Genomic DNA, 17,258 nt, shown 5'->3' with positions numbered 1-17,258 from the left:
ACAGAGTGGGCTGGATTCCGCCACCTCTCTTCCATTCATACCTGGCTGACACACACACACAGACACACACACAGACACACACACACATAGACACACACACACACACACACACACACACACAGAAGGCCGGGGATAGGTGGGGGCCGAAGCACTTTATTGCGGGGGGGCTGGTAAGGGGACTTTAAATTATTCACTTAAATAAAAATGAGGAGGGAGGAGGACGGGGAGAGCAACCCCCAGCCCCTGTTCCCTCTGTCCGTCTGTCCCTCGGCTGTCCATCCCGGCAGCAGCTACACAGGCATGGGCATCTCATTGTACTCGTCCACACCCTCCCGCTCATCAAACACCGGCTCTGCCTCGTTAGCATCCAGCTGTGGTAGGGACAGAGTCGGGGAGGTTGGTGCTGAGCACGACCTCTTGGCGAGACCACGGAGGGGGCCGGTGGGGCTGGGGAGGGGCGCAAAAGGCTTACGCATTTCATCTCTCGCTCGGTGAAGATGCGGGTGAGCACCAGCATGCGGAGCGGCACCGTGAGGAGGAGGAGGAAGGGGAAGGCCAGGGAGGCAGCCGTGGACATGACGGCCCAGAGCACGGCCAGGCAGAGCAGCTGCAGGGCTGTGAACAGGTGCATACGGAGGGTCCGAACCTGGGTGGGGCGGTGCAGGGCAAGACAGGTGAGCCCAGGCTTCTCTCCAGCCTCGAGCGCCCCGGTCCCCGGAGGGCCATCCAGGCCCGCCACATCCAGAGGCCGATGACCCCTCTCCCCTCCACGGGGGTTGGACGGAAGCGCCTTCTTGGGTGCTTACCGGAGACGGGTCTGCACAGGCTGAATGGCAGCTGGCCAGAGTGGGCAGATGGGGCGCTGGAGGGTGACCCACACGGACCAGGAGGGGGCAGAGGCATGGGGCCCTTCCGAGCCGGGTCTCACCTTCTTGACGTAGGTGACGTCTGGGTGGTGTTTGGGTGGCATGAGCAACAGGTGCAGCCGCTCATAGAACTGGATCCCATTAAGGGAAGTAACTCCCATGTACAGGAAAATCCCGAAGAGCACAGCCAGGGGTATCTGCCGGAGCAGATCCCCGATGACCAGGGAGAGGCCTGGGGGAGGAGGAGAAGGAACAGCTGGCCCCAGGGCTCTCCACCCCAGTGGCCCCAAGACCCCTCCGGGAAGGCTGGGCGCAAGAGGTGGACGTACCCACAAGCAGGGCGACCAGCAGCCCCGTCACCCGCTGCTCCTTGACCTCCTGGATCTTGGGCTTGTCCCCGGGCGCCACAGCCTTGCTCATGACAGTCAGCGCGTTGGCATGCGTGACGGAGCGGACAGTGGCAGCAGCCAACCAGGGCAAGCCAAAGAGGGCACAGATGCCGCCCATGGCCACGATGAGCAGCAGGTCCAGGTGGAAGCCGGAGCCCTTCTGCAGCATGCGCTCCTTCTTGGAGATGATCAGCCTGAGCGGAGACAGGCACGCACTGAGCCCCGGGCCCAGCTCGGCAGACAACTGTGTCTTTCCAGAGTGCCCGGTCAGCCACCTCCGTCTGTTTTTGGAACCTGATGGTCCCTGCCTCTTCCGTCAGGGCGAGGGTTCCGTCACGGAACTGAGGCCTATCTGGCCCTCCCCACCCTCCCGGACAGCTTCCAGCCCGTACTGTGCCCGTCCGAGCAAACGTCAGTGGGATTTTCTGCTGCCTACAAAGTAAACTCCAGCAGCCAGCCTGCCGGGGGCTCCAGCCCCTCCGCGCAGCAGGTCGTCCCCGTCTGCACAGCACCCCGCCTCTGCCAGGACCACTCACGTGGTGATCTGCGTCTCCATGAAGATAAGGATGAAGACCAAGACGGCGGGCAGCAGGCTGGCGACCATCATCCACACGGGGAAGGAGCTGTGCTCCCCCAGGGGGTTGATGACCCAGCCCCGCTTCTCTGGGGCTGTCACTGAGAATCCGCTGGGCACGCTCAGCTTCTGCGGGGCAGAGGGAGGGGCCGGGGGCGGGTGAACCTCGGAGGGAGTGCCCTGAGCTGCACTGGGCAGGGTGGACGCTGAGGGCGCGCTGTGGGAAAGGCCTGGTGTCTGCCCAGTTTAGAGGCAGCTCTGGACTTGGGGGCCTGGAGGGGAACATCCAGAGTCCAGCACCGCCTCACTGCTGCGTGTGCTCCGCCGTACCTGGGTATAGGTGTCCTCAATACTGTAATCCACAAGCACCATGATGAGGATCGCGATGGGTACCCCAAAGTCCCCGATCACTCGCCGTACCTGCGGGCGAGCACCACGCTCAGAGGCCCCACGCCTCGCTCCGGCCCTGACTCCGAGTCGCCCCCCTTCCTGCCCCCAGATCTCGCCTCCCTCGGGCCTGCCCGCCCACACACCCGGCCAGGGAAGAACCGGCTGTTCTTGAATTTGCGCAGGAAGAAGGCGATGAAGAAGGTGCCAGCCATGAGCACCAGCGACAACAGGGCGGTGTTGGGCTGGCCCCGGGGCCTCCCCTGCCTGGACGGCCCGGCTGAGCTCTCATTCCTCGGCCCCAGCGTGGCTCCTGCTCCTGTCCCAGCCCACGTGGCGTTCTCGCTACCGTCTGCCTCGGAGCTGTTGGAGACCGAACAGCCGTGGAGGGGATGTTCCTGGAAGATCTGCGGAGAGGACAAAGGATTCTATCAGCTTAACTGGTGAGACATCCGGGACTCAGCTATGTGCTGAGTGGGACAGGTGGGGCTGGGGGTGGCTGGCCTGCCCTCAAGGAGCTTGTCTTTTTTTTTTTTTTTTAATTTATTTAATTTTAGTTCACTTTAATTTTTTATTTTTAATTTTATTTATTTATTTATGGCTGTTGTTGGGTCTTCGTTTCTGTGCAAGGGCTTTCTCTAATTGCGGCAAGCGGGGGCCACTCTTCATCGCGGTGCGTGGGCCTCTCACTATCGCAGCCTCTCTTGTTGCGGAGCACAGGCTCCAGACGCGCAGGCTCAGTACTTGTGGCTCACGGGCCTAGTTGCTCCGTGGCATGTGGGATCTTCCCAGACCAGGGCTCGAACCCATGTCCCCTGCATTGGCAGGCAGATTCTCAACCGCTGCACCACCAGGGAAGCCCCAAGGAGCTTGTCTTGATTAAGAAAATGACCCAGGTGACAAGATGTGAGCACAAGACAACTAGGAGTTAAGAGAGGGGCTGGTCTGGGACTTCCCTGGCGGTCCAGTGGTTAAGACTGAGCTTCCAATGCAGGGGGTGTGCGGGTTTGATCCCTGGTCAGGGAACTAAGATCCCACATGCCACCCGGCGTGGCCAAAAGATTAAAAAAAAAAAAAAAGAGAGAGAGGGGTTGGTCTAATTCAGGAAAGCAGCTGCAAATGAGGCTCCAGCCAGGCCTGGAGGAGCAACACAGGGAGCGTGGTGGACCTTGGGGGCACATCTTCTCCTGATCCTGACACAGACGCAGACATGGGTCTGATGCCCAGACTGTGACCCTGTCTGTCATCTTGCGGGCCTTTCCCTTTGACATTCTGGATTGTTCGCCGCTTTAACAAAAGCACAGGGACTTCCCTGCTGGCACAGTGGTTAAGAATCCACCTGCCAATGCAGGGGACACGGGTTCGAGCCCTGGTCCGGGAAGATCCCACATGCCGCGGAGCAACTAGGCCCGTGAGCCACAACTACTGAGCCTGCATTCTAGAGCCCGCGGGCCACAACTACTGAAACGCGCGCACCTAGAGCCCGTGCTCCGCAACAAGAGAAGCCACCGCAGTGAGAAGCCCGCGCACCGCAATGAAGAGTAGCCCCCGCTCGCCACAACTAGAGAAAGCCCGCGCATAGCAACAAAGACCCAGTGCGGCCAAAAATAAATAAATAAAGTTATTCAAAAAACAAAAAAAACAAAAGCACATATTACCTTCGCTATTAAAAATACGTGAGTCATCCACCTAGATATTCAGCCTCACAGGTAATGAAATAATTGCAAAGGAAGCTCATAAGGATCCCCCTTTTCACATCTTAAATTTTTGAAAATTTATTTCACAGAAGATACTGTGAAATATTCGTCTCATATGCTGTGAAGCATGTGTACTACTTTTGCAAGAATGTATTTGCAAGTTAAAAAAAACAAACAAAACGTGAGTCTTTAAGACTGATCTGAAGCTCTGGTGTATATGTTGGTGACAGGGAGGGAGGGAGGGAGAGCGGGGAGGGGGTGGGGGCAGGAGGAAGGACCAGCCTAGGTTCTGTGGCTCCGTGGGGCAGCCGGGCCTCACGCTCGGAGAACAAAGGGGCAGGACGCCCCCGGCTTCCTCCAGTCCCAAAGCCTGGCCCCTCCTGGGCCAGGTCCCGTCGGACCCACCCACCTTAACCAGCTTGTAGAAGGTCTCGTAGATGAAGATGAGGGAGATGAGGAAGGCGAAGATCTCCTGGGTGAAGCGGGAGACGAAGCGCACCAGGAAGCTCCCCTCCAGGGCCACCATGAGCAAGGCCAGCAGCACCAGCCAGAAGCCAATCCACACGCGGCCCACCAGGTACTCCAGGTTGTTGCTGCTGCAGAACTGGGGCGGGGTGGGCAGTCAGATTCGGAGCCCGGGGCGGGCTAACAGGGTGGCGGGGGGTGGGGGGGGGGGTGGGAGTGTTCGGGGAAGAGGAGGGGGAGCTGAGCTGGGCAGGAAGAACCAGCCCGGGTAGCCCGTGGCCCCTCACCGAGAAGAAGGCTTCCTCGAAGACCAGCAGGGGCCCCGAGAAGCCGATCACCAGCAGCGGCTGGGCCCCCAGCAGGCAGAAGATCACGCCCTGGATTGCCGTGGACATGATCAGCTCCGATACTCCAATCAGGTCATGCGTCTTCTCTCCTAGGGCGGCAGGAGCCAGCTCAGGGGCTGGCGGCCGGGGGCACCCGTGCGCTCCCCGCCCCGCCCCGAAGCTTCTCCTTACCCAGCAGCCCCCCGAAGGTGATGGCAGGAGACAGGGCCGCGAAGTAGATGAAGATGACGGCGGCCAGGCACTGGGGGTCGAGCGCGTCTCGGAAGTCGCTCAGGTAGCGGGGATAGCGGCGCCGCACGTCTCGGATCAAGCCCCCAAAAGGCCGGCCTGTCCGCCGAAGGAGATCGTCTTCCACCGCACCTGCCGCCTCTACCATCTGCAGGAGCGCTGCAGCCCGGGCCTCCGTCAGGGCGCCCGTCACAGCCCTCTTCCTCCCGTCCCGCTCTCCTCCGCGTACAACAGACCACCCTCCGGCCTAAACCCCAACCCCCCAGCCGGCAGCCCGGACCTGGCCCCCGGCCTGCACTGGCCCGTACCCTTATCTTGGGCTGACTTGGGCTCCAGCCCGGCCCCCGGGGGCAGCAGCCGGCCCTGCTCCTCTCGCTTCTTGAGCATCTGGCGCTGGAAGTGGGCAACGGATCGCAGCAGCTCCTCGCCCTGCACCTCCGAGGGCGGCAACACCACGCTGCAGTCCAGGAAGGCGTTGATGGCCGTCAGCAGGTCCTCCCGCTCGTCTGCCAGGTAGGCGGCCTCGTGGAATTGCTGCCAGAGCGGGACCGGGGCTAGTGAGGACACGGGACGAGGGCCGGGGGGCCTGGGGCCAGGCTGGGAGAGCTGGGTGGGGGCATCCCAAGTGGGCTCTGGGGCACGAGGCCCGGCCGGGCGGCGGCTGACCTTGTCGGACATGAGGGTGGAGATGGAGCGGCCGATCTCGTGGTAGTCCATGTTGGCGCTGCTCGGGCCCAGCAGCAGGAAGAGGAAGCGCACGGGCACCGGCACCTCCAGCACCGCGTCCAGCTCCGCTGCCTCCCGCAGCCGCACGAAGGCCATGGTGGGGCGGGAGAGGAACTCCACGCAGCCTGGGGGCGTGCAGCCGGCATGGGCGCGGGAGCACCGGTCGCCTCCCGGCCCCCAGCGCAGGGGCGCCACCGAGGCAGGCCCGGCCACCCGCACCCTGCCCCCCGAGCTCGCCCCACATACCCACAAGGACCACCGTAGCCTCGGCGTTCTCAGGGATCTTCTCCAGAAGCTTCAGCTCATGCTTGGACTTGGAGCGGGTGATCCCAGCCGGAGGAGCTGGAGGAGGCAGCTCACGCTGGGGATGCAGGAGAGCGGAGCTCAGCCTGGCCACCCCCCACCCCCGGCCCCGCACGTTCCTGCCCGACTCGCTCGTGGTCCCGCAGCCGCGGTGGCGGCCGGACCTGACCCAGGCAGGGTCACTTTCTCCCCTCACCTCTCGCTCCACCTCCAGCCGGGTCTCGGGAACGCCTCCAATGAGAGGCTCGGTGACGTGGGGGTCGCTCTCGGCCCCCTGGCCGTGGTGATGCCCCAGCAGGGAGCCCAGGGAGCCGGCCGAGATGTTGCGGGGAAAGGAGAAGTCCTTCTCGTCACTCGGGTGGCTGGTGGGGCAGCAGGCAGGAGGTGAGGAGGGGCCGGCGGCCGGCGCTGGGCACAGGCGGGCGGGCAGGGTGCGGCGGGCGGTGCCTCACCTGTGTTTCAGCAGCAGGGCCCTCAGCACGTTGGCTCTGTCCTCGGCCTTGATCTGGTCAGAGATGACCATCTGCTCCACCACCTGGTGGGCCACGCCAGGCAGGGTCTGCTGGTCCAGGTCCAAGAGCACAGCCCCTGGAATAAGGACATCCCGGAGGGGCCCTCATCCCCAGGCAAGACGCAAGGGCGGGGATGGGAGGGAGGGGGGGAGAGCGGGAGCGAGGGCAGCCAAGTAAGTGTGGCCCAGGGATGGAGTACCAGCCCAGGAATCAGTGAGCAGGGCCCAGCTCTGCCGGAGGCCCAAGTCCCACGGCCTCTCTGACCCATTTCTTCCAACCCCCCTCTCCCCGCAGGAATGCTGTGGGGCTCAGCAGAGGCCAGGGAACCCCAGCCATCAGAGAGGCTACCGGGGCCGGGCCCTGCCCAGATGCCCCTTCCGGGAAGCACGCAGCAGGAAGTGCCCCGGGCCACCCACTCGGCCTAGACTGCTCTCCACTGCCAGCAGGTGCCTCCTCTGAGTGAGCTGCCTCCTCTGACTTCACTCTAGGGTCCTAGTTCTGCCCTCTGGAGCACGACACAGCCGGTCTGCGGCCTCGTCCCCGTGGCAGCCCTGGAGCCATCTGAAGACGTCCCCCTCCAAGTCCAGCAGCTGCTCAAGGACAGTTTCTAGATCTCTCCACCCCGTCACTGCTCTGAGCTGCCATTTCATATAGAAATGAAGGTCCTTTCAAAAGCCACCAGGTCATTTTTCCGTCAAGGTCAACTCACAGGAACACAGAACTAAAGAACAAACAGAACCGAAGGCCCCCCCCCCGAGCAGCCAAAACCGAGATCACAAAGCCCGGCGATAAAGCACCCGCATTCTGGCAGCTTACCCCAAGCCCTCAAGCCTCACTCAGAGCCTAGTTAGTTTCTGCTAGTTTGGAAATAATTCTGACAGCAGGTTTCTGAGTCCTCAGCTGCTTAGAAGCAGGCCTGCTGACAGCAACTGTGCGCGATTCCCCAACAGGAAGGAGGAAACAAGCAAACAGCAGAACATCAGACACAGAGCTCGCGAATCCTGCATCCGTGCTCATGCAGTCAAGTTTACACAGCCCTACTACAGGTTAGGTCACATTCCCCAGAATCTCTAGAATTTCAGAAAGCGTTCCACCAAAACTGTTTGACAACACTGTAGCATCCAAAACATACCAGCTTCCGTTATCTGAAAATATCACTTAGAGAAGCTGCTTGCTGAAGATGCCAGACAAGAGAAGAGGGTCAGTCCTGCCCTGCAGTCACCCGGTGACAGAGCCCGAGGAATGGCAGGCATCGTGAGAGGTGATATCATGACAGGAGATGCTCCCTCCTGGGCTCTGGTGACATTACACACCCTGTTGCTCAAGAAAAATGTGGGACCATGTGGTCCTCAGAGAACGGGCTTGGCGGGCAAAGGGAGCTCCTGGGGCGATGATGGGCAGGGGGTGGGGTGTGGGTTACCGTGGGCCAGGGTCCGGCGCAGCTCCAGGAGGCTGCGGAACGAGAGGGAGGCCACGTGGGGCTTCCCCCAGCGCTCCGTCTCCTCCTCCACATCCTCCTCGAACTTGATCCAGCGCGCCGTCTCCCGCCACTGGGGCTCCTGGTTTTTGTCCAGCAGCAACTCATTCAGTTCCACAAACACCTTGGGGTGAGATGAGAGGGCATGGCAGGACGGAGGGCACAGGGCACAAGCATGGAGCCTGGGCGAGTTATTAACCCATCTGAGACTGTCCCTCGTCTGTAAAATGGGAGTAATACCACCCCCATTACTAGTGTATAGCACAGGGACCTAGTGTATAGCACAGGGATCTAGACTCAGTATTTTATAATAACCTATAAGGGAAAAGAATCTGAAAAAAATAGATATGTATGTATAACTGTATCACTTTGCTGTACACCTGAAACTAACACAACATTGTAAAGCAACTGAACTACAATAATAATGATAATAAAAAAAGGGCTCTAATGAGGGCTAAAAGAAAAAGTATACAGAACATTTAGCACAGTATATGACTCTTAGTAACTGTCTGATGAATGGTCACTACACACACACACACACACACACACACACACACACACAAACTGGAATTTTTTTTTTTTTTTTTGGCCTCGGCACGCAGCATGAGGAACTTCCCTGACCAGGGATCGAACCCATGGGAAGTGAGGAGTATTAACCACTGGACCACCAGGGAAGTCCTACATTGGAATTCTGTAGGATTCATTTATATGCATTCAAGAACTGGCAAAACTAATTGAGAGTGACCGCAGAGCGGTCACCTCTGAGGGTGGTGACTAGGCAGAGGCCTGAAGGAACTTTCTGAGTGTGGGAAATGTCCTAGATCTAGGTAGGGTTGGCCAGGTATTTACATGTGCAAAGTGTCACAGAGCTGTACGCTCAGCCCGAGTGTGCTTTACTGTGTCTGTTCGACCGCAATAAAAAGGTTGCCAAAAACATCCACTGCAAGGGTCAGGATTCAGGACCAGAGCCCTGGAGTCTAAGGTGGGCAATGTCGCTAAGCAACTGAGGGGCCTTGACCAGTCACTGCCCCTGCTTTATGGTTGATGCCGCCTGGGCCGTCATCCTCACAGGTTATGGGAGGGCTGGATGAGCACAGAGGCGACTGGATTCTGAAAAATGAAACGCGCTGCTCCACAGAGCTGCCTCTGGCCCAAACGGTCCTCAAACGCCTCGCTGCCAGCTGCCAGCAAACGGGCATGAAAGAGAAGCCGACCTGTCTAAGATGTGAACCAGAACTGTGAGGCCCACACCAGCAACAGCAGGTAATACCGTAATAACTGGGGACAGACGGCTACTAGACTTACCGTAGTACACATTTGGTAATATGTTTAAATGTTGAATCGTTATGTTGTACACCTGAGGCTAACATAATATTGTGTATCAACTATATTCCAATTAAAAAAAAAAACACTGGGGCTTCCCTGGTGGCGCAGCGGTTGAGAATCTGCCTGCCAATGCAGGGGACACGGGTTCAAGCCCTGGTCTGGGAAGATCCCACATGCCGCGGAGCGACTAGGCCCGTGAGCCACAACTACTGAGCCTGCGCGTCTGGAGCCTGTGCTCCACAACAAGAGAGGCCGCAATAGTGAGAGGCCCGCGCACCGCGATGAAGAGTGGTCCCCACTCGCCACAACTAGAGAAAGCCCTCGCACAGAAACGAAGACCCAACGCAGCCATAAATAAAAATAAATTAAATAAATAAATAAATAAACAAACAGGAGCTGTTGTTTAAAAAACAAAACAAAACACTGTTTGAAGATGTGTATATCGCAGTCTTGTGCAGTGTACAACCTTCAAAACCATACATGGCAACCCTGGTGCTCGAGATTACCGCAGGTCCGAGAGGGGGCGGGGGCTGTGGTGAGAAGACGGATGGGGAGATGCTGGAAGACCGTGAAGCGGAGAAATTACCTCGTGGGGCTTGTGGGGGGCCCGGGGCCGGGCCCGAGGGGTGGGGCCAGGCTCTCGCCCTTCCCGGCCACTCTGCACAGACGCTTTGGCATTCTTCCGCACCAAGTGTCGCCGTACCCCAGGAACGTCCTCAAACCGGTGACCTGTGGGCGGGGGGTGGAGGGACAGGGTCAAGCGCCCCTTCCTCTTACCCGCACCCTCGTTCCCAGCAGCTCCGGGCTTGGCCCAGGCCCAGCACTCACTCTTCATGAGGTCTAGGTCGGCCGTGGCCAGCGTCTGGGCCTCGCTCTCGTCCGTCGGGACCCGGGGCAGCAGTGCCTGCTCAGCCCCAGTCATGCTCCCGATGCGTCTCCTCTCCTGCAGATTGTAGCTGCGGTGCCCAGGCTGCGCTTTGGCCGGGGGGCGCCCAGAGGCACCCCCGTCATCACCTCCCGCTGTGACACTTGCCACGGCCGCCACCTCTTCCACCAGGGCTCTGGACAGACAAAGCAGCCATGAGCCTGAGAAGGAGGGCCCCTCCCCCTCGGCCGGCAGCCACACAGGAGGGACCCAGGAAGGGGACCCCGCTGGACCTCACCCCTCCTCACTCCCCACTCTCGGTAGGTGCGGATGTGAAAGAGTGAGCATTCTGGAAGCACACTGCCGCATCTAAATCCGGCTTGACCATTAACTAACTGGCTGTGCCACCCAAGCAATCACACAAGCCACCCGGAACATCAGCTCAGCAGCAAAGTGGAGCTGAGGGCAGCCTCCCCAGGTGTGGGGAGAGTGAAGTCGGAAAAGTACCCCGAGTGGGACCTGCTTCCCCATCCCAGGCACACCCCTAACAATGGACTCGAGGTTCACAGGGTCCCGTGTTTCTAACCAAGTGGAGTAAAGTACATGGAAATGGGCCTTTGAAACTGTAGACACCCCACCCCTACCCAACAGTCATAAGGAGGATATGAACCCCTGTCCCTTACAGATGCCAGCTTCTGCTCCTGTCCCCCAAGCTGCGATGCCTCCTTTCTCTCTGCCACTGCCAGTGGGTCCCTGTCCCTGCCGCACCATTCCTAACCGTTCTCCCGGCATCTCACCTCCCACAGCTCCAAGCCCCCATCCCCTGCCCGTGACCAGTCCCTCCTCTGCCAGGCTTTCTCCACCTACACCTACCTTCCGTGCCCTCGCTTCTGCTCGCACTCCTGCCCACAAATCTGACCCACTTTTCCAACGCCGTGCTCTCTCTGGGGCTCTGCCACCTCCTCCTGGCCGTCCAGCCACCTGCAGGCCTGCGCCCCCAGTGCAGACGGCCAACGTGGACCCAGCTCCATCCACACTGTCCTATCTCCCCAGCCAGTTTGTGCCGCCCTGGAGGGGCAACTCGCCCTTCACTTCCCCAGGTCCTTCGCACTGCCTGGCACCCAGGAACCAACAGGGAGGTGACAGTAGTGACCTTGAGACCTAGTTCAAAGTGATTTCTTCCAGGAAGGCTTCTCTGGCTAACAACCCAACTCCAATCACCTACTGGTACTGACACTACACCTGAACCAGGTCGTCTGGCACAGTGACTTGTTCTGATACCATTTCATGAGACCACAACCAGGGGGGACTGGCAGCTCCCCAAGAGCAAGGGGGGGTCTCCTACTCCTCTCACACCCTTGGGGTCCCGGGGGTGCTTGGAGGTCACCCGTCCAGTCCCTGATCCGGGGTTTGATGCCGTTCCACCTGAAGCCATGGGCGGGGGGGTGGCAGGGGGTGGGAGGAGGCGGCTTAGACCACACATCTCTCCCGTGCCAGGCTGACCCATACTTCAACTTCCGTTCACACCACCCTTTAATCCCTGCTACCACCCTGTGAGAAAAGTTCTATTATTCTTGGTTTATAGATGGGAAAACAGGCTCAGAGACACTGTGACTCGTCCAAAGTCAAATCGCAGCGGCAGGACTGGGATTTCTGAACCTGTCTGAGGACCTCAAGGCTCTTGCTTTTTTCCCCAACTCAGCTCGCTAGTGCCGGCACGGGAGGTCCCTGTTCGGGGACACTTACCCAGTCTGGGCCCCTTTGGTGGCCCGGGGAGCTGCCTCGTGGTGGGGCAGCATTGGAGGGGGAGACGGACTGGTCGTTTCCGCCTTCCGGTCCGCACCTTCATCCTCCTGGAGAAAGAACTAGAACAGGGGCCCGTGTGAGCAGGTGAGGCCAGGCCAGGGGTCCCGCAGACATCCCCAGGAGCCCTGCCCCCGCTCACCTGCACGGAAGAGGGTGTGGACGCAGGGGACGGCTGGGTGAGTGCCCGGGCCCCCTCGGCCTCACTGGCCTCATCTTCCTCTTCCTCGCCCTCCTCGATGGTGGGGGTCTCCCCAGTCGGGGAGGTTCCAGGGCGCCTGCGCGGCTTCCGTCCTGGGCCCTGGGGTACCTTTCGGCGCCTGGCGTCAGGAGGCAGGTGGGTGGACAGCGGGTGGTGGATGTGGTGGGAGGACTGCCGGTGGTCTGCAGGGAGGAGGGCGCTTGGCTGCCGGCGGGCACGGCTCCCTGCTCAGCTGGCCGGCCCCCAGCGCCCCCCCAGGCCCCCGACTCCATCCTGGCTCCATCCTGGCAGCCAGAGCACCCCTGCCCCCCGCTCGCCCCCGCCTCCCCGAGCCCCCTCACATTCAAAGTCTGCCTCCCCGTAGCTTCGGCCCGGCTCCTCCCCTCCTCGGGACCCGGCCTCCTGTAGGATCTCCTCGAAGCGCTCCACGCCCAGGGTGCGGTGAAGTTCATCCTCCTCCTCCTGCTCAGGGAAGCCAGGCGTCGCAGGGCCCAGGCTCTCCGGCTCCGGCTGTGGAGAAGAAGGGGCGGTGAGAACGCACACACGGGAGTCATTCCTCGAAACCCCACCCTGCCTAGCGGCAGAGTCCAGTACCACCACACACCCCCACCCCCAGCTGCCCTCCCCTCGAGTGCCAGGGACTCGGGACTCAGCGCCCACCCCCCCAGCAGCCCGCCCCCCGGCTTCCGGGCTCTCAGGACCCCGGCTGGGCGCATTCCAGTCAGTTCTAGGGCAGGTGGAAAGTGTCTGCCCTGGAAGCCTCAGCAGAAATCCTGTGTGTCCAGCCCGCAGGTCAAGGTCGGGTGTGTGATCTGGGCCGTTCACATGGCTGATAGTAGTGAACGCAGCCCCTGCGCTCGGGGACAGCGACTGAGCCTGAAAAGTAACTTCTGCAGGCGCCGGAGCTAACTGACCCGGGCTTGGTCTGAATCAAACCAGAGCCCAGCTCCCAGACAGGGATGCAGCGCTCCACCTTGTGAGGAGAGGCCCCCGTTGGCAGCGGGGGCAGCCCACCCGCACTGAGTCCGGAGCCCCGGCCCTCAGCCGCTGCGGGCCCCGCCCTGCCCCCACCCTCACTCCTCCCACCTGAGTCATACTGCAGGAGCGGCGGGACTGTGGTGGCGCTTCGGAGAGCTCAGCCTAGCTGAGCAGCCTGCCGCCCAGCCCACGGCCTTGGTCCAGCCCCCCCCACCCCTCCCCCTCCCCCCGCCGGCCGTCTCAGCTCCAGGCACCACTAAATATTTGCTCAAGAGCTTCTGGACTTGAAGGGCATCGAGATCTCCAAGGGCAGGGGTACCAGAGCAAGGAAGAGCAAGGGGGAGGTAGGCTGGGAAGAAGGGCGGGCCTTGGAGTCTCGGAGGTGGGGTCACGAGCAGCTGGGGGTGGCAGGGACACTGGGCACCAGAAGATGCAGGGGTGAAGAGTCTGCCTCTCCCCAGCCCACCTCCGCAGCTCTAGCCCGGCTCCCCACGGCACTGGGCCTCACTCTCACCAGAATTAGCACGCGGGCTAGCCCGGGGTGGGGGGAGGAGGGTCAAGAACCCCTCGCACCTGAGGCTGCAGGAGGAAGTCCATGGCCGGCAGGGGTGAACTCGGGAGGGAGGGGGAGGGGACCGGCCGGCACCTCTTCCTGGTCACGTGCCCCGCTGGGCCAAAGTGACCAATAACGGGCTGATTATGGCACTGGGGTTAATCATTAGCCTTCCCAGGAAGATGGGGAGGGGGACACGTGGGGCGGTGGCCACGTGGGGGCCAGGAGGCGCGGGGCTGAGTGGCACGTGGGGCCGGGGGTGCAGCGGTCTGCCCAGAGCTACCTTGCAGAAGACTGGCGCCGCCTCTAAGACCCAGTCAGAGGGGGGTCGCTGGCTTAGAGACCCAGGCTTCCCAAAGTTCCTCTCTCTCTGAGGCTAAACAACCACCCAGGTCTTCAGGACACAGCCTCAACTCCCTCCCTAGGACCAGAAGCTGTCTGACACCCACCCCTCAACCGATACCTGTCCCAGACCCAGCGCCCCACGCAAGGCCCAGAGCGGGGATGGCGGTGCCCCTCCCAAGTCCCTCACAGGCTCCCCTCCCAGGCCTCTCCGGACACACACGCCCCTGTTTGACACAGACCCGCACCCTGGCCAGAGCCCCGGGGGTGATGGTGGAGAGGGACAGAGGGGCAGCGGGCAATACTCACAGTGCGGAAGGAATCTGCGCCCGAGGCGGGGCGCCGGGGGGCGCTGCTCATGGCCAAATCCTAGCCCTTCTCGCTGTAGCTGCGGCTTTCAGGGCAACAAGGCGGCGGCATAACCTGGGGGGGTGGCGGGGGAGGAGCAATCACTGTGTGAGAGAGGTGCCAGGCCTGCAGGGGCACCCCAACATTGCACAGCCAGGGGAGGGCAGGGCACGGGGGCTTCACGGAAGCCCGCTGGCCACGAGGGGTCTCCTGGTTGCACAGGAGCCTCCCAGACTATGAAAGGCCTTAGAGTGGCCCTTGGAGGGTGGGGGGAGCAAAGAGAGTTATTTATGGGAAGAAAAGAGAGGAACAAAGAGAGACAGAGGCAAGGACTGAGGCACGGGAGGCCACAGAGGGCCAAGGGACTAAGCGGAGTGAGGGGGAGAGAGCCGGGGGTGAGAGATGCTGGGGGAAAAAAAAGGCAGACAGGAGTCAAGGCCCAGACCTGGAGAGAAAGCAGCAGAGATCAGGGAGGGGAGACAGAGGAAGCAGGGAGGAGAGGCCGAGCCAGAAACGGGAGCGGTGGGAGCGGTGGCCCAGTGGTGGCACGGCAGGCTGAGGCGGCCTGAGACCAGAGAGGGGTGTGCTGGGGGGAGTGAGACACCCCTTGAGGCAGAGACGACGGGAGGATGAAGGAAGGGAGAAAGAGAGCTCTGGAGAGAGCCCAAAACAGCAAGCAATGGGGCTGTTCATGTGCCCCCTCCTCTGAAAAAAGCCCAGCCCCGAAGTGTGGCGGCGGTGGGGTGGGGGGAGGCTCCCTGGGGGAGGGGCAGGAGCGCAACTCCACTCACTCAGTGGGAGGGAGGAAGGGAGGCTCGCGGGCACAGGCCCGGCACGGCTTTATAATGGGGGAGGGGCACGTGACGACCAGAAGGAGGGTGGGCACAGAAACTCTGAGGTTCTGCCCTCAGGAGCAGTCCCGGTCCCTCCCCTCCCCAAGCCCGGGGCCAGGAAAATCTGAGTGGCAGGGCTGACGCCCTCCTGACTCTGACTGTAGGGGTGTCTGGGGAGGACACTGCGTGGGGGGAGGGCAGCAAAAGAGCTGCGGTTAGGGAACCTGACCAGTGCCACCTGGGGTACCTATTCCTAGTGGGGGCAGTGCTGGGGACACCCAAGGCTCTGCGATGGCAAAAGTACCGAAGTTCCCCAGTGTGTCACTGGGGGGTTGGGGTTACCGGATTTAGGGCCAACTCGGGGGTAAGACAGGTCAGTGCAGGGTCAAACAATGTAGGTCTGGGGGTCAGTCCAGGGTGGGGAGCCTGGAGCAACACATTCCTGGCCGGTCTTCCAACTCAGCTGACTGCCCTCTTCACCTCCCCCTAGCAGGCCCTCCGCCAGGGCAAGTCTGGTGCGGGGGAGAGGGGTGCTGGGGGAGGAAACCCGCTCTGGGAAGGAGTGCCGGCACCTGCCGGCGCCACACTCCCCGCTCCAGGCTGTGCCCTCAGTGTGCTCCTCCATCCTCCCCTCCTCCCTTTACCTCCGCCCCCCCCTTCGCCCCCGCCCCCACCATCCCAGAACACAAAGCAGCCTCTGTCCAGAGCATCGGTGCCGATAATCCGGGCTGGGGGCACATTCCGGGGACCAGCCCCGACCGGCCCGGAGGATTAGCAACTCTCCCCCGCCCAAGGGATTAGCACTCCGGACCCCCTTGGGGGGCATTAACCACCCCCCCAGGTGAATTCGCACATTCCACAGCTCTTCGATGTGGGCCTGGCGGGAGTGGGGAGCGAAGGGAGGAGGGAAAAGTGGACCCTGGATTTCAGGCGGCGCCGCCCCCCACACCCAGCACAGAGCTCCCCACCCAGACAAGCCAGCCCCCCAGGAGCTAGGTCGAACTCTCCGCGCTCCCCTTTCCCATCCCCACCCAGCTGCTCCCTCTTCTGCCCGACCCCTTGTCCTGACCTGACCCGCCAACCCCTTCCCGGCTCCGCCTCCCAACCCCGAGATCGGGGGCAGAGGCTTGGGGCACCTCCTGGGCAGGGCACCCTGGACGGGCCTGAAGGATAGAGTAGGGGACCAAAGGGGAGGGGTGTCTTCTTGGAGTCCGCCCAGGAGTTGGGAGGGCCGGCGGCGCCTCCCAGAGAGTACCCTCTCCTGGTGGCAGGGGGCGCGGCACCCTCGCTTTAGGGAACTCTAAGAAGCGGACCCTGGATCCCGCTTCCTACCAGCAATCACTCCTCTCGCCTCCCCATCCTTCTCCCCAAGACCTCGCTTCCCCGCGCCCCAGTCTCCGCCCTTTCCTGCACTTCCACTCCCTCCCAGCTCCGAGTGCCGAGTTCCCCCCTTTCCTTTCCCCTCCCTTCCTCCCTCCGCGGCCCTGGCCCTCCCCCTCCGCCACCTCTTCGCTTACCCGCTTCCTCTGGACTTCGTGCTGCAGGGGTCTCGGGGTCTCTCCCCCTTCTCTGGAGCCCTCGCGCGCTCCCGACGACTCCCCCGTGCCCACCTTGGGGCGCGCCCCCGTCGCTCCCAACTTCTCCCAACTCAACTTTCCCCCGCGCCACGGGCAGGCCAGCCCCCTGCGTGCGCGCCCCCTGGCGCACCGTGCGCGGCCCCGCCGCAGCGGGTTGGGAGGCGCGGAGTGGGGGCCGAGACCCGGGGGCGGAGGCGCGCTCCCAGGCACGGCCCGGCACTGGGAGCCCAGCGCCGAGGAGGCCGCCCCGGCCGTCCCTCGGCGCGGCCCAGCGAGGTTGCCGCCCCGGGCTTCCCCGCACGGGCGCCCCGGGGACGTCGTCTCTGGGCCCCATTAGGCACCTCTGGGCGGAAAGGGGCCCGCCTCATGCTGGGGACCCCAGCAGGAAAAAAGAGGCACAAAGACGATCAGGAGATTCGAGGCGGAGGAAATTGAAATATAAATGCATCGGGGTCAAGAT

The 17,258-nt window shown here is 61.9% G+C and overlaps 1 protein-coding gene across 2 annotated transcripts; it reads right to left on the bottom strand.

Annotated features, from left to right (window-relative positions):
- Nucleotides 1–133: 133 nt before the first annotated feature.
- Nucleotides 134–16,925, bottom strand: SLC4A2 (solute carrier family 4 member 2). Of its 2 annotated transcripts, XM_082471451.1 has the most exons (23): nt 16,739–16,925; nt 14,350–14,463; nt 12,509–12,677; nt 12,108–12,349; nt 11,909–12,027; nt 10,126–10,358; nt 9,884–10,026; nt 7,915–8,095; nt 6,435–6,570; nt 6,179–6,344; nt 5,926–6,040; nt 5,620–5,804; nt 5,262–5,487; nt 4,897–5,112; nt 4,666–4,814; nt 4,323–4,517; nt 2,363–2,623; nt 2,160–2,249; nt 1,792–1,958; nt 1,196–1,449; nt 929–1,098; nt 473–646; nt 134–371 (listed from the first exon to the last, which is right to left on the bottom strand). In XM_082471451.1, the coding sequence occupies exons 2-23, from the start codon at nt 14,398–14,400 to the stop codon at nt 291–293; spliced, it is 3,723 nt and encodes a 1,240-aa protein (XP_082327577.1). In that variant the 5' UTR covers nt 14,401–14,463; nt 16,739–16,925; the 3' UTR covers nt 134–290. The 2 variants fall into 2 exon arrangements, with proteins under 2 accessions (XP_082327577.1, XP_082327578.1); XM_082471452.1 differs by lacking the exons at nt 14,350–14,463; nt 16,739–16,925 and adding an exon at nt 13,719–13,757.
- Between the last annotated feature and the right edge of the window lie 333 nt (nt 16,926–17,258).

Source organism: Balaenoptera physalus, assembly GCF_965194825.1.
Source record: "Balaenoptera physalus genome assembly, chromosome: 8".
In the NCBI taxonomy this organism is placed as follows: domain Eukaryota; kingdom Metazoa; phylum Chordata; class Mammalia; order Artiodactyla; family Balaenopteridae; genus Balaenoptera; species Balaenoptera physalus.
This window is presented reverse-complemented; position numbering and strand designations above follow the sequence as displayed.

Coding starts and splice junctions, on each gene's coding strand:
- SLC4A2 (XM_082471451.1), bottom strand. CDS start 14,400: ATGAGCAGCGCCCCCCGGCGCCCCGCCTCGGGCGCAGATTCCTTCCGC. Junction 10,027..10,125: donor CGACCTAGACCTCATGAAGA/GTGAGTGCTGGG, acceptor CCCCGCCCACAG/GTCACCGGTTTGAGGACGTT. Junction 4,518..4,665: donor TCGAGGAAGCCTTCTTCTCG/GTGAGGGGCCAC, acceptor ACCCCGCCCCAG/TTCTGCAGCAGCAACAACCT.